The sequence below is a fragment of the Zychaea mexicana genome (assembly GCF_025766255.1).
Source record: "Zychaea mexicana strain RSA 1403 chromosome Unknown BDB00scaffold_59, whole genome shotgun sequence".
NCBI classification, from domain to species: domain Eukaryota; kingdom Fungi; phylum Mucoromycota; class Mucoromycetes; order Mucorales; family Lichtheimiaceae; genus Zychaea; species Zychaea mexicana.
In genome coordinates this window covers 82,752-95,403 of record NW_026516722.1, presented here as the reverse complement: position 1 = coordinate 95,403, position 12,652 = coordinate 82,752, and the positions used below count along the sequence as shown (strand labels likewise).

Below are 12,652 nucleotides of genomic sequence, written 5' to 3'. Positions count from 1 at the left end.
CAGTGGAAATCTGTTGTGCCAATGCATCGTTGATGTATGTCACGTTATCTTTTTATACCATGGTGAAATCATCGACACCGATCTGGGTGCTCTTGTTTTCCTTTATCTTTGGGTTCGAAAAGCCGCGGGTTCGGCTTGTTGCGATTATTGGGCTGATGGTCGCAGGCGTCATCTTGACCGTCGAGGGTGAAACAAAGTTCGACATGATGGGATTCGTGCTGGTGCTGGTAGCTGCCGTCGTATCGGGTCTGCGGTGGAACTTGACTCAGCTTTTGTTACAGCAGGATCGCCTTGGTATGGATAATCCTATCGCTACCCTGTACCATCTCAGCCCAATCATGTTTGTTACGATGCTGTTTCTGAGTCTCGTCTTTGAGAATCCTATTGACCAGTTCCGGGAATCCAAGCATTTTGATAATATATTCCATATCTTGGAGTCGTTTGGTTTGATGGCCATTGGTGGTTTTTTGGGTAAGTAGTGTTCACCAACAAGCTTGCAGGGCCCAAGTTCCCAGTTTTGTATATATTGCCGTGACTAATATATTCTATTTGCTATCTATGCAGCTTTGGCAATGACTTTGGCAGAGCTCTATCTCATCAAGAGTACAAATACAGTTACGCTCAGCGTGGCCGGGATTAGCAAGGAGATAGTCATCATTACACTCTCAGTCATATTCTTCGGCGATGTGCTGACACAAAAGAACTTGCTCGGGTAAATAGAACTGTCCAAGTTATTTTGCAGCGTAAAACATGTGTTGCTAACTTACTTTGTTATCATACTAGCTTACTGGTGTCTATCATTGGAATTATATGGTATAACTACTACAAGATGACGAAAGCCAAGCAAACGGATAATGCACAGTATCAGATGATACCCATGCACAATTCCAGCAAGCTTGAGGACTGATGATGTACATACAAGTGGCCTGTACATCTCCTCCCCCCTTGCTCACCGCGTGTGATTATTTTACCCATAGCACCTACTATTTGTTTAACAGAAACATTAAACCTAAACAAAAACAGGTTCAATTCGTTACAAGAAAAGCTTGATTATCGCGTGCTAGAAAAACACAGCACCTTGGTTTGTTTATTTACAGAGATCTCATCAATGTTGATATCTATATTTATTGATTTGGAAACAAAAACCTCGCGTTGTTTTCATGTGTGAGGTTCTTTTAAAGGAAAGGTCAATTACAAAAAAGAATGGTGCTGTTGTATGGAAACAGAGAATGAATAAGAAGAAAGGGGAGAGAATATATACATATATCGCGATATTTATGTGTGTGTAGAGGAGAATATACGCTGAGAGGCGACATCAAAAGAAGACAGTAAAAACATTTACCGTCCTGCAAAAGAAATAATGGTATGGATACAACACGTGAAAGTATGACGGATGAAAAAGAAACGACCAAAACGAAGTACTACCTATTCTTAGGGCTTGTTTTCTAGCGGTTCCTTTTCGTCAGTGACAGGGCTGACACCTACCCGACGAGGTGGGGTCGGGCTCCAGGCCATCTTTTGGGCTTTGCGATATACCGTATCCGGTGGTCGTGGAAGAGAAGATAGTGTGGATGGTAAAGTATACTAAAATACATGTACATGCCAAGTCATTAGTCGACATTGAGCCTTCTAATCAAAAACAAGTAATACGGCAGTATGTCTGCTAATAGTACGTACATCGGATTTCTGTTCCATGCGTGTTTCTTTGAACTGAGACTCGTAGATCAAATGTGTGCCTTGTCCTGACGGAACTCGGCGAGCTACGCCATTGTGATCGAGAACTACTTCGTAGACTTTAGACTGTAATAGTATGTGTGAGTTATCAAATCGTTTCTATCGTCGTTGACCGTTCAATTCATGTATCTGATAAAACGGCTGTTACCTTTTCAGCTGACATGCAACAACCCATGGTGATGTATTGATTTGCTTGGTATGTAAGAGAGAAAAAGAGCAAGAGAGAGAGAAAAAAGAATAGAAACAAGGAAAAGATTTAGCGTAAATAGGCAAGAGGTTTTAGCTTTTATATATCCATGTAACAATAGTAGGGGGAAGTTGTGCAGAGAGCGAGAGAGCTTCTATTTTAGAAAAAGCAGTAAACATAGTAAGCAGTAGTGGCTGTATTAGCATTTAGTAAAGTGCGTAGCCAGTTGTATAGCCGACCTATTATGCTTGGCGCAGTTTAGCTCATTCCGCTTATGGATAACCTCTGCTTTTTTTGTGAGCCAAGCCCGGGAGTATTTCAAGGGCATGAGCGAAGCGAAACAAGTTCGGTTTCCGATCAAGACTTCGCTCTATTTTTAGAAATCTTTACTGTACTAAGCTCGTCGATCAAACCACCAAACTGGGTTTCTATTCATGTACCTAGTGTAGTGGCGCATCTCACGAGCCAGTCCTGCCCACGTTCAAGTGGGAAAGCGTCAACTCAATCGCCATCGACGCGAATTTCCATTGCAATCGATCCATGAGCAACTAGGTATACAATTGAGGGACTCCATCACAGAATACCAGATGCAGGCCGGTACATTAGAAGAAATCCAAAGGGTATGTGTTTTTCATCTTGGGTATCACAAGAAATTCATGCATGAGCCTAAAAACGAACCATGACTTTACAAGAACAACAACAACAACAATGAACTATATATAAAAACTCTCTTCTCAATAGCATCGTGTGTGCGCCGCGGCAAATCAAACATGGCGAGAAACAATCACACAATGGTTTCACCCGGTGTAAAAGGGCCAGAGCCACCCTTAATCCCTTCCGCTACGTATATATTATACTCAGAAGAATCAAAGGGAAGAGGGGGTGTACAAGAGCATTTCTGAGCGGTCTTGAAGTATGATACTAAATATATAACACGATATTCAGTTGTATATAAGCCCTTTTTTTTAAAAAAAAAAGGGAACCGATCTAGTTTTTTTAATCGAAGTTCGTAGTTACGTTCTGGTGTATTCATGGACAGCATCATCATCATCATTTCAAAAAACCAATGAGTCTATCTGAGCATCATTAATCGTAATCGTATGCACTTTCAGTTCCTTATTGGTTCTAAATTGAAAAGGAGAAAGGGAGCTTCGCATCAATATAAATGAAGGTGTCCATACAATTGATTCATGTTCATGATTCAGACTGATAACCAAGCATATGGTAGCCTTTATTCTTCTAAGAGCAGGATGATGATATTCAAAACCGACATTCTCCAACATTCGCTGTCAGCTACTTTTATAAATACCTATCGTCTCTCGTATAAAGAGAAGCAATAGCCTTGCTCGTTGGCTCAGTAGTAGTTGGCTGTATTACCCATTTTTACGACAATGATAGGAATAGTGTTGCTGTTTTCAGGTACTGCAAAAATCGTTTTCGTTGTCCATGGCATTAATGAGACTTCAGCATTCAGTTTGTTTCTTTATTTATTAAAACATTTAAAGCAGTCATCTCATCATATATTTCTATCCTATCTCGTTTTTCGTCTCTCGAATGCTTTGGAAGCTGTGATGGTGGCATGATCCACAAGTTACAACTTTCCTTTGAAAAGACAACTGATCGACGATATCAATTTGTGCTAGTCCAAGAAACGACTGTTTATTGTCATGATCGACGTATAACCTGTCGCGATGCTATACTAGATTTCTCGCATTATACGTCACGCTACATTTTATTGTTGCTGAGTTTTAGAAATGCGTGATACTGTAATGTGCAAGCAAAGACAAAAACGCAATATTCTATACGCAGAAAGAGAAAAGATCTTCATGACATTCGGTTACACAAAGCTAAAATTCTAGCGCAACAACGACAATGATGATGTAAGAAACTACTGCATAAACTGTTCACGATCGCCTTTTCAAAGAGTTACTTGGTCCGTTATTCATTGAAGCATATCATTCTTAATCCCCTTTGTACAAGAACATGGTAGAGCTATGTGGCGGTGGCAGCAGACGATGGCTGCTTTTTTATTCGAAGTATAACACACACACGCGGCTACTACTACCCATCAGTCAGGTGCTATATATCACTGCAAAATGTTGGACTGAAAAGTTCTATGTGATGTATATGCTACTATCTGTATGAAACGGGTCAAAAGAAAAGAACCACCATGTATGTAGAAGCACACATATGTAAATACTTTGTAGTATATATGAGGAGTACTACTGTTGTGACGCACATTTATTTCTTTAATCAATGGATTAGATATGCATGCACCCCCAATCATTATATTGCTGCATGTTTACATGATTAATTTACGATATGCATTGAACAACTTTATATTTATATGGTTCTGCGGACGAGTAATAAGCAGTATCATCATTTAACAAAGTACTACTACTGCTACCACTTTCTGTTTTTGCCTAGACTGAAATATATACTGTAAAACTTGAATGCCAGCTCAGGTCAACACTAGCGTTTAGTGGCACGTATCTGCTATACCTATACTTATCGTACAAAAGATTAATGAGGCTAGTAGCAGTACTACTATATAACTTGTTCTTGGTGGCAGAGATATGAGCAATTTACTGTTGCCTCCAACTTTAAAATCTACCATGGGCTGGTGGGAATAGGTAGTACAAAATGTTTCCGAAAATTTGGAATCATATATACTAGAATGGAAGCATGTCGTCGTCTTATTGCCATCAACATGATGAAATGTACAACGCTACTAGCATATGCCGGAGAACATCCGTAATATGCACTGAAGAAAAACAAAGTTGGGAGCAAGAAGTATTGGCAAGTTTTTCCAGTACCGACGACAACGACTATCATAAATCCCTTTTTGCTCCTCTCAGGGGCTCTTATTGTCCATATAATAGTAGCATTTTGCGTTGAAGAGCAAGGCATGTCTATTACCTATTTCAACTGTGCTACGCGTGGACAATATATTTAACGAGACCCAGTGCTGATTTGCCCTTCTCTTCTCGTGTGTTTTTGTCTTTTTTTCTCTCTTGTCGTTGCCCTCAGCACAACTACTCTTTTTGATCTTCTCCCTACAGCCTTTTCTTCTTCTACTTTGCTGTGTCTTAACTCTCTCTCTATCTATTTTCTCTTCCTTTTTCTTACTCAAGCACTTTTCTTTCTGTAAAAGTATAACATCAGTTCAACGGACCAGCGTAAAAACCTATCATTATCAGAAGATAGCGCAAAGCAAGTACAATAATTTCACCACTTATGTCCAAAAAAGAGCGACTACTCGTAGAGGAAGAAGAAGCGTCATCCATTTCATCCTCCTCATCTCCACCGTCATCACTTTCGTCGTCATCTCAATCATCACCCAGCACACCATCATCCTTCGTCGTTATACCCAACCTGTCCTCGCTAGGAAACAGTTTGGCCGGTCTGACCGGCGCTGCTTTATTGTACTTGTATCAGTGCGAGCTCATTTACCCTAGTTCGTTTCCGGAAGGCTCAAGAATTCATGTATGTTCGTTATCCAGCTTATATTTTCGCTCATGTTAAACGACACGGCATCATCAGCAAACAGCAAATACGTTGTACGCTCACAAAATTTGATAAATTGTAATTGAATGTTTAATTACATATGGAAAACAGGTTGCTAAGCCATCAGACTACGGCATCGAACAGTACACTGAGGAACGGCTCAAAACTCGAGACCATGTGCGACTACACACATATGTAATGATGGTCAGCGAAAATCCAGAAGAAGCAACCGAGGCACCAACCATTCTTTACTTTCATGCAAGTGATTCAAAATCAAACAATCATTCCTTGTTCTGCAGTGAGGACAATACTTAAAAAATTAATTGTATTTATCACTTTTTCTTTTCTTTAACGCTTTTGATGGGGTGATTAATAGGCCAATGCTGGTAATATGGTACGTATTATACGTGTTTTAACTAGTGGAAGAAGAGAGGGAATGGCTTTGCGCTGGTTTATACCTTGATGTGTCGGTGCTTCTAATGCTATTTTATCGTTTTCTCCTATAACTGACATGACGTGCAAAAAAGGGTCATCGCCTGCCAATTGCCAAAGTATTTCATGAACGCCATCGTTGTAATGTTGTGATGCTTTCGTATCGAGGGTAAATTTTACATAATATTTGGCAACGTCATCGATTTCTACAGGACAGGAGGATATTGACAATGAATTTGATATTGACAAGCAGTACTTTCATTGTTCTTTCCAAATTAGTTATGGCTTCAGCGAAGGCAAACCAAACGAGAAAGGTTTACGTATCGATGCGCAAGTAAGGGTTATCTCTATTGACTCATTTGGAATATCATCCTATTGTATCATTGTCAGAAAGATAGGAGGGAACTTGCACATCCTCCCCGTCTCCCTTTCTTGCTGCACCAAGCTGACTCTATTGGTTTTTACACCTCTCTCTAACTCTCTATGTACTCCTTACTACAACAATGCTGCCAATATTATGCTAGACGTTACTAGATTACGTTCGTGCACATCCTGTACTAAAAAAGACGCTGCTTATCGCATACGGTCAATCCATCGGTGGTGCTGTGGCGATTGACCTTGTGTCACGGAACGAAGATTACTTTGCCGGCCTCATTGTCGAAAATACCTTTCTAAGCGTCGTACGGTATTTTTTCATTTTTTTCCTTTTGCATAAGCGATAAAGAAAGTAGAGGTACCTAATAATCAAAAAGAGAATCAAGAAACTGAATAATAACCTTTTGTTAATAATATAGCCCAAGCTGATTCCACACGTGCTTCCTGTCTTGAAACATTTCAAATTTCTTTGTCACCAACACTGGCAATCCGACAGCAGCGTCAAACGGATCCAAAAGACACCTGTGCTTTTTCTATCCGGTGCATGTGATGAGCTCGTGCCACCGACGCATATGCGTCGCTTATTCGATCAATGCCAGAGTCAGATCAGCAAAGACTGGGTCCAATTTCCCAACGGCATGCATAACGACACTTGTATGCAAACAGGTTATTTTACTGCCATTGGTAATTTCTTGAAAGGTCGTGTTCTACCTCGCAAACAAGTCGTACGAGAACAGCAGGCACAACAGGAAGCAGCAGCAGCAGATGCTGCCCGAGCAGTAGAGAAGAGCCCTACTACACCGTCGTCGTCGTCAACGTCGAAAAAGATGAAGAAATACAGGCTCCAGTGCAGAAGGAAGAGTACCAATTGGTAGCATTTCATAGTAGCTTGTAGTACCTAGTAATAGTAGGTCTACATAATGTTACCTTTCATTGCTAGTTTCAAGTCAAAAACAGTCTTAATATTTCCTTTGTATATTTTTCATTCTTCCTAACATCCCAAGTCCCCGCTCTCTTCCTAAGAAGACATCCTGGATTTTATTAAGCCAGGCAGATAATTGCAACTGTAATTGTTTTTTCTTTACTTTTTATTTCATTCACAAGTTCTTATCATCTTTAATTAATACTACCACTACTTCAAGTCAATATAATCACTTTGTTGGAGGAAAAGCTGGACATGGATTGGCTTGTTCTTCGTGAGCGCAGCAGCGGACCCACAATCAAAAATTCCATGTTGAACACGACATCGGGGGAGGAAAGCGTGGCTTGTGTTGAATTAAAGCACTTTTTTTTAGTAGGGCAGTAAACCTTTTTTTATACAACTCTAAATTATGCCTCCTCAACGCAAGGGCAGAAAGGGCAATCGTGGAAACAACAACAACGGCTCTGCTACAGCTGGTTCCAACAGCAAAATTAAGAAAAACAAAAAGTCGTTCAGTGTTAATGACGTCTTTGAAGCCGATGACAACGAGCGATCGTTAAAACGAAAGGGACATGATTTAGACGACGTTGACGACTATGAATACAACAATGGTGATGCCATTGCTTCCGAAGACGACGAAGAGATTGAATCCGATGATGCTTTTAACGAGTCTGACGATGAACGTTTTGAACATTTCAAATTCTCGGGTTCGAACAAGGTATTCTTTGGTTTTTTGTGTTGTTTTCCGTAGAATCAGTTCAACAGTAGAATTTGCTGTATTGACTTTGAAGAGTGGATAATATGTAGGATAAAAAACCAAAAAAGGTTGAAGAGAACGGCGACGACCAGGAGGTTTCCGAACAAGAAATTAACATGAACGAAAGTGAAGACGATAATGACTACGACGATGGAGAAGATGACGAGGAGGATGGTGAAGGATTCATGGATTTGTCAACAATGCTTGACGATGATGCCGACGAGAACAAATCTTCCCACAGGGATGCTGTCAAAGCATTGATGCAACAAGGTGACAGCGACAGCGAGGAAGATGAAGAAGCAATGCTTCCATCAGACGATGATGATGAAGAAGAAGACGAGGCCATGGAAGATGACGTCAAGTTTATTGATTCACTTGAAACCAAAAAGCGTAAACGAGACGAAGCCGAGCTGGCTAAAAAGCGACAGCGACAACAAGAACGGACCGAAGTATACGAAGAAAACGAATTTAATTTGCTAGCACGGTCGACAGCGACTGGTGGCAACAAGAAACTCGACCTGAACGACTTGATGGGCACCATGGATAACGAGGGAACGTTTACGACGATGCGTAAATCGCTTTTGGAGTTAGACGGTAAAGGCAAGAACGTGGTGAAATCGGCACTCGAAGCACCTGTAGCCAAGCGTCTCCAGGACCGAGCCGATCGTCAAGCAGCATACAAAGAAACCAACAAGGAAGTGTCCCGTTGGGATGCAACTGTGAATGAAAACCGTCAGGCCGAGCATTTGCATTTCCCGCTCCAGGCACCAAAGAAGAGACAAACGACGACCAGTGCTACATTGGCAAGCAAGTTCGCAGCCCAAACGACCATGGAACAGCAGATTGAGGCCGCATTGGCCGAAGCAGGCATGAAGGAAGAAGAATTGGAAGAATTCGAGGCACTTCAGTTGAACAAATTGTCTGTGGAAGAAGTCCAGCGTCGTCGTCAGGAACTGCAGATGATGCGCGAACTCATGTTCCGTAGCGAAATCAAAGCCAAGCGATTGAAAAAGATCAAGAGTAAGAGTTATCGTAAGCTCCAGCGCAAAGAAAGGGCGCGACAGGAATTGCAGGCAGCTGGTCTTGGTAATGAGGTGGATCATGAAATGACGGCCGACCAGCAGATGGAGGCCGCCATGGCCCGCGCCGAGGAACGCATGTCGCTCAAGCACAAGAACACAAGTCAGTGGGCTAAACGGGCATTGGCGCGTGGACAACAAGACGAAGGCACTCGAGAAGCTATCTTAGATCAGCTTCGTCGAGGCGATGAGCTGCGGAAAAAGGTGCACGGTGGCGCAGACGGGTCAGATTCAGATTATAATAGTGATGACGATGATTCAGACGGCGACGATGAAGGCCATCAGGACGCAATTGCCAATGACCTAGTGAAACTGCAACAAGAGATTGACCAAGAAGCCCAAGATACCCAACCTAAGAAGGGCCTTCTTAACATGAAGTTCATGCAGGATGCAGAGAAGCGCAAAATGGCAGCTACCAAGGCCATGGTGGACGATTTCCAAAACAAATGGCTCGATGAAGATAGTGAGGAGGCAGAAGCAGAGAAAGCGGCTGGTAAACTTGTACAAAACAATCCTGGTCGATTAGCATTTGGCAGTAATGTCAAGGGCAAGGTAAGATATTCGTGCTATTGTGGATATTTCTTACCAGGATGGTAGTAAACTGACATGTCAAAATTTAGACTGCTGAATTAAGCTCCAATGACAATGCCAACGTCGAATTAAACGATGCAGGCCAGATCAAAAAGGTATCCCATACAGCAGCACACAACACACGCACATCAGGCGCCGTAGAAACCAGCAGTAGCAAACAAAAGAGCGCATTAGACGCAGAGCTCGACAATAACTCTGATGCAAACGTCAGTCCATGGTTACAGCAAGTCGAATCACGTGTCAAGGGCAAGAAGGCTTCAAAGAAGCACAATACAGCCAAGGGCAAGATTGACGATAAAGCAGAGCTGAATATCGAAAAGATCAAGAAGTCGCGCAAGGGTGCACAAGAAACTGAAGATATTGAACTTGATCTTACACAAACATTGTCTATGGACAAGAAAAAGAAAAACAGCAGCAAAAAGACAGAGGCCACCATAGCTGCGCCCTCTGATACAACCACCATCAAAGAAGACACAGCATCAAAACCATCGCAACAACAGCAGCAACAACCAGCAGCAGCAAGCAAAAAGAAGCAAGCCACAGTAACAGCAACCCAACTGAATGATTCCGATGATGGTGAAGACTATTCCTCAGATGACAATGATGCTGGGATGGTACACGCATCCAACAAGAAAGTGGCGTTTGCCCAAAAGGAACTTGTAGCCCGTGCATTTGCGAATGATAATGTGGTGCAAGAGTTTGAAGAAGAAAAGGCAGCAGTGGTTAAGGAACAAGGAGACCAGACCGAAGATTTGACATTACCTGGCTGGGGTGCTTGGAGTGGTAAAGGCATGAAGAAGAACAAAAAGAACAAGATTGTCAAGACCACCAAGGGAGTGGATCCATTAAAACGAAAGGATGCCAAGCTCAAGAATGTCATTATCAATGAAAAGCGAAACAAAAAGGTAAAAGTCATCGTTGATTGGAGAATTCTTCGTTTTATCTGACCCAATGCTTTTTTTTTGTAATAGGTTGAGAAATATGAAATTACTCAAGTACCCTATCCGTTCCAAACAATGGAGCAGTATGAACGGTCGCTCCGTGCTCCTGTGGGCAAGGAATGGAATACGCGCGATACGTTCCAGAAGCTTACCAAACCAAGAGTGCTTACAAAACTGGGCACTGTCATCAATCCTCTCGACGCCCCTTTCAAATAATGTTTTATCATCATTCCACATTCCCATCTACCCGTCCCACCCCTTCCATAAAAGTAATCATAATAAAAAGTTATCATCGTTTCTGTTTTCTTATTAATGTGTCTAGTATCAGGATTGTCAATTAAACGGCATGTAAAAACGGTGGGCCCTGACATTGTAAAGCATTTATCTATTAATGCCGCAAGATGGAAATGATTGCTATCACTGGCCGATGTATGTGGATGGTAGATTTCTCGAAAACAAAACATGGCTGGGAACACGTTTCTGTAAGTATACGGTGTTACAGTACGTATCATATACATGTATACATCTAAATCTAGAAATGAATGAAAAGTAATACTTTGTACGTTGTTGTTCAATATAGTATGTGGGCGTCAGTACGTCTTCTACTTTGTCATATGTATAGTTTAACTTGCGCAACCGTAAAAATAGGCATCGTGAATCACAATTTGTACCGACTTGCTCCTACGTCTTTAATGTATACAAGCCTCAAGCAACTGGCTAACTTTCACAATAATAAGATAGTAACAAAGTTAATAACGCACGCTTTGGCCATCGTGTGCACTTCATCTGTCATTGATACGCTTAGAAATTGACACCCCTCCCAAAATGGCATGGGTCCATTATTGCGTTGCCCCTTTCTATGCAGCCCGACTTGCTTTTTTCCAATTCATTGGCGTGCAGCATATCATGTCAAGTTGAAGCATTGCCATTATTACGCTTCAGAAGGATACATCAATGGGCCATGTAATTATAATTGTAGGTGCTGCTGTTCGTTTATTATACCGAACATAACGAACAGTCGCCGACTTGAAGAGCACCACTCTCGGATGTGTAAATGACAACATATCAAACCAGCCTCTGGCTCGCCCTTATATACATTTTTTTTATATACGTTAATTATTTTGATAAGATGAATGAGCATATACATTTATTTTAAAAGACAAAGATGGTGATAAACTTATTTGTTTTTTGGTTTTGACAATCCTGTCAAGTTCTGCTTTGTCGAGGCTACCGTTTCTCTTTTTTTGTCGTGCCTTCTTGAATTGTAATACTATGCTCCTTGCTGCAAATCATGATCTGTTTTAGGTTATCGAACATGGTGAGAAGAGTATACCAAGCAATGCCAACCGCAAAGCTAATAGGCATCCAAGAGAAGCAGTGCAAACTGTCAAAGCTAGAGATCCTTAAAAGAGCATCAAGCAGTGTAAACTCGTTCTGGATGAAATTATTTGACAACAATGAATATTTTTGGTGACATCTGTGGATGTGCCAACCTTCGATTTTGGTGTAAGTGAACAAAAATACGGATATAATAAAGTGTGGAGCAAAGAGATAGCACGCAGCAAACGCAGTTGCGTGATCTGAAAACGTAATACCGAGTACTGAAACAACGCAATATGGTAGCGCAAGCCCAGTAAGATGAAAAATCAGTGCTCCAATAACAGCCAAGTAACATTACGCCTCATTGCTCGTCTTTTAAATTCATCGATCTATTTTCTCGAGATTAGCGTTTAAACTTTTATCAGTCGAATAGTGGAAAAAGACACCATCACTTTATTGATACATGTCCGGAACCGTACCACGGCTATAGAGTTTAGCCGAACTTGATCCACGAGAACTATAATATCGCTCTTTCGCAGTGGAGTGTGTGCGCGCCGATTCATTTAAAAGAGTACGTCGCTTCTCTCTCTTTTTCGCGGTTCTCGTAGAAACGTGGGATCACTTTTCACAACACCCGAAAAGAAAAGGTCAATATACAATTCGACGACGACGACGACGGCAGGCCGTTCTCCTTTTCCACTACCACTCCTCACTTTTCCTCTCTCTCCTCTTTAAACGAACATAACTTAAGGTACATTTTCAAGGGATTTCCCCATTCATCATCTTGTCTCAATGATCTTTTTTAAT

At 41.5% G+C, this 12,652-nt stretch overlaps 4 protein-coding genes across 4 annotated transcripts; 3 read left to right on the top strand and 1 right to left on the bottom strand.

The window, feature by feature from the left end:
- Nucleotides 1-59: 59 nt before the first annotated feature.
- BDB00DRAFT_883844 (triose-phosphate transporter family-domain-containing protein) lies at nucleotides 60-907 on the top strand (the record flags this gene model as incomplete). The annotated part of the gene is made up of 3 exons (XM_053128270.1): nucleotides 60-471; nucleotides 565-712; nucleotides 784-907. The coding sequence occupies 3 exons, from the start codon at nucleotides 60-62 to the stop codon at nucleotides 905-907; spliced, it is 684 nt and encodes a 227-aa protein (XP_052977626.1).
- A 722-nt stretch (nucleotides 908-1,629) lies between these two features.
- Nucleotides 1,630-1,909, bottom strand: BDB00DRAFT_767131 (uncharacterized protein; the record flags this gene model as incomplete). Its single annotated transcript, XM_053119649.1, has 2 exons — nucleotides 1,630-1,800; nucleotides 1,883-1,909. The coding sequence occupies 2 exons, from the start codon at nucleotides 1,907-1,909 to the stop codon at nucleotides 1,630-1,632; spliced, it is 198 nt and encodes a 65-aa protein (XP_052977625.1).
- Nucleotides 1,910-4,945: 3,036 nt separating this feature from the next.
- BDB00DRAFT_913469 (Alpha/Beta hydrolase protein) lies at nucleotides 4,946-7,110 on the top strand (the record flags this gene model as incomplete). Its single annotated transcript, XM_053128679.1, has 7 exons — nucleotides 4,946-5,407; nucleotides 5,540-5,690; nucleotides 5,862-5,878; nucleotides 5,956-6,029; nucleotides 6,140-6,194; nucleotides 6,385-6,540; nucleotides 6,655-7,110. Exons 1-7 carry the CDS (start codon nucleotides 5,159-5,161, stop codon nucleotides 7,108-7,110), a joined length of 1,158 nt encoding a protein of 385 aa, XP_052977624.1. The 5' UTR covers nucleotides 4,946-5,158.
- Nucleotides 7,111-7,503: 393 nt separating this feature from the next.
- Nucleotides 7,504-10,821, top strand: BDB00DRAFT_946723 (small-subunit processome). The gene is made up of 4 exons (XM_053129525.1): nucleotides 7,504-7,875; nucleotides 7,965-9,545; nucleotides 9,614-10,489; nucleotides 10,556-10,821. The coding sequence occupies exons 1-4, from the start codon at nucleotides 7,567-7,569 to the stop codon at nucleotides 10,739-10,741; spliced, it is 2,952 nt and encodes a 983-aa protein (XP_052977623.1). The 5' UTR covers nucleotides 7,504-7,566; the 3' UTR covers nucleotides 10,742-10,821.
- Nucleotides 10,822-12,652: the final 1,831 nt, after the last annotated feature.

Coding starts and splice junctions, on each gene's coding strand:
- BDB00DRAFT_946723 (XM_053129525.1), top strand. CDS start 7,567: ATGCCTCCTCAACGCAAGGGCAGAAAGGGCAATCGTGGAAACAACAAC. Junction 7,876..7,964: donor AATTCTCGGGTTCGAACAAG/GTATTCTTTGGT, acceptor GATAATATGTAG/GATAAAAAACCAAAAAAGGT. Junction 9,546..9,613: donor GCAGTAATGTCAAGGGCAAG/GTAAGATATTCG, acceptor GTCAAAATTTAG/ACTGCTGAATTAAGCTCCAA.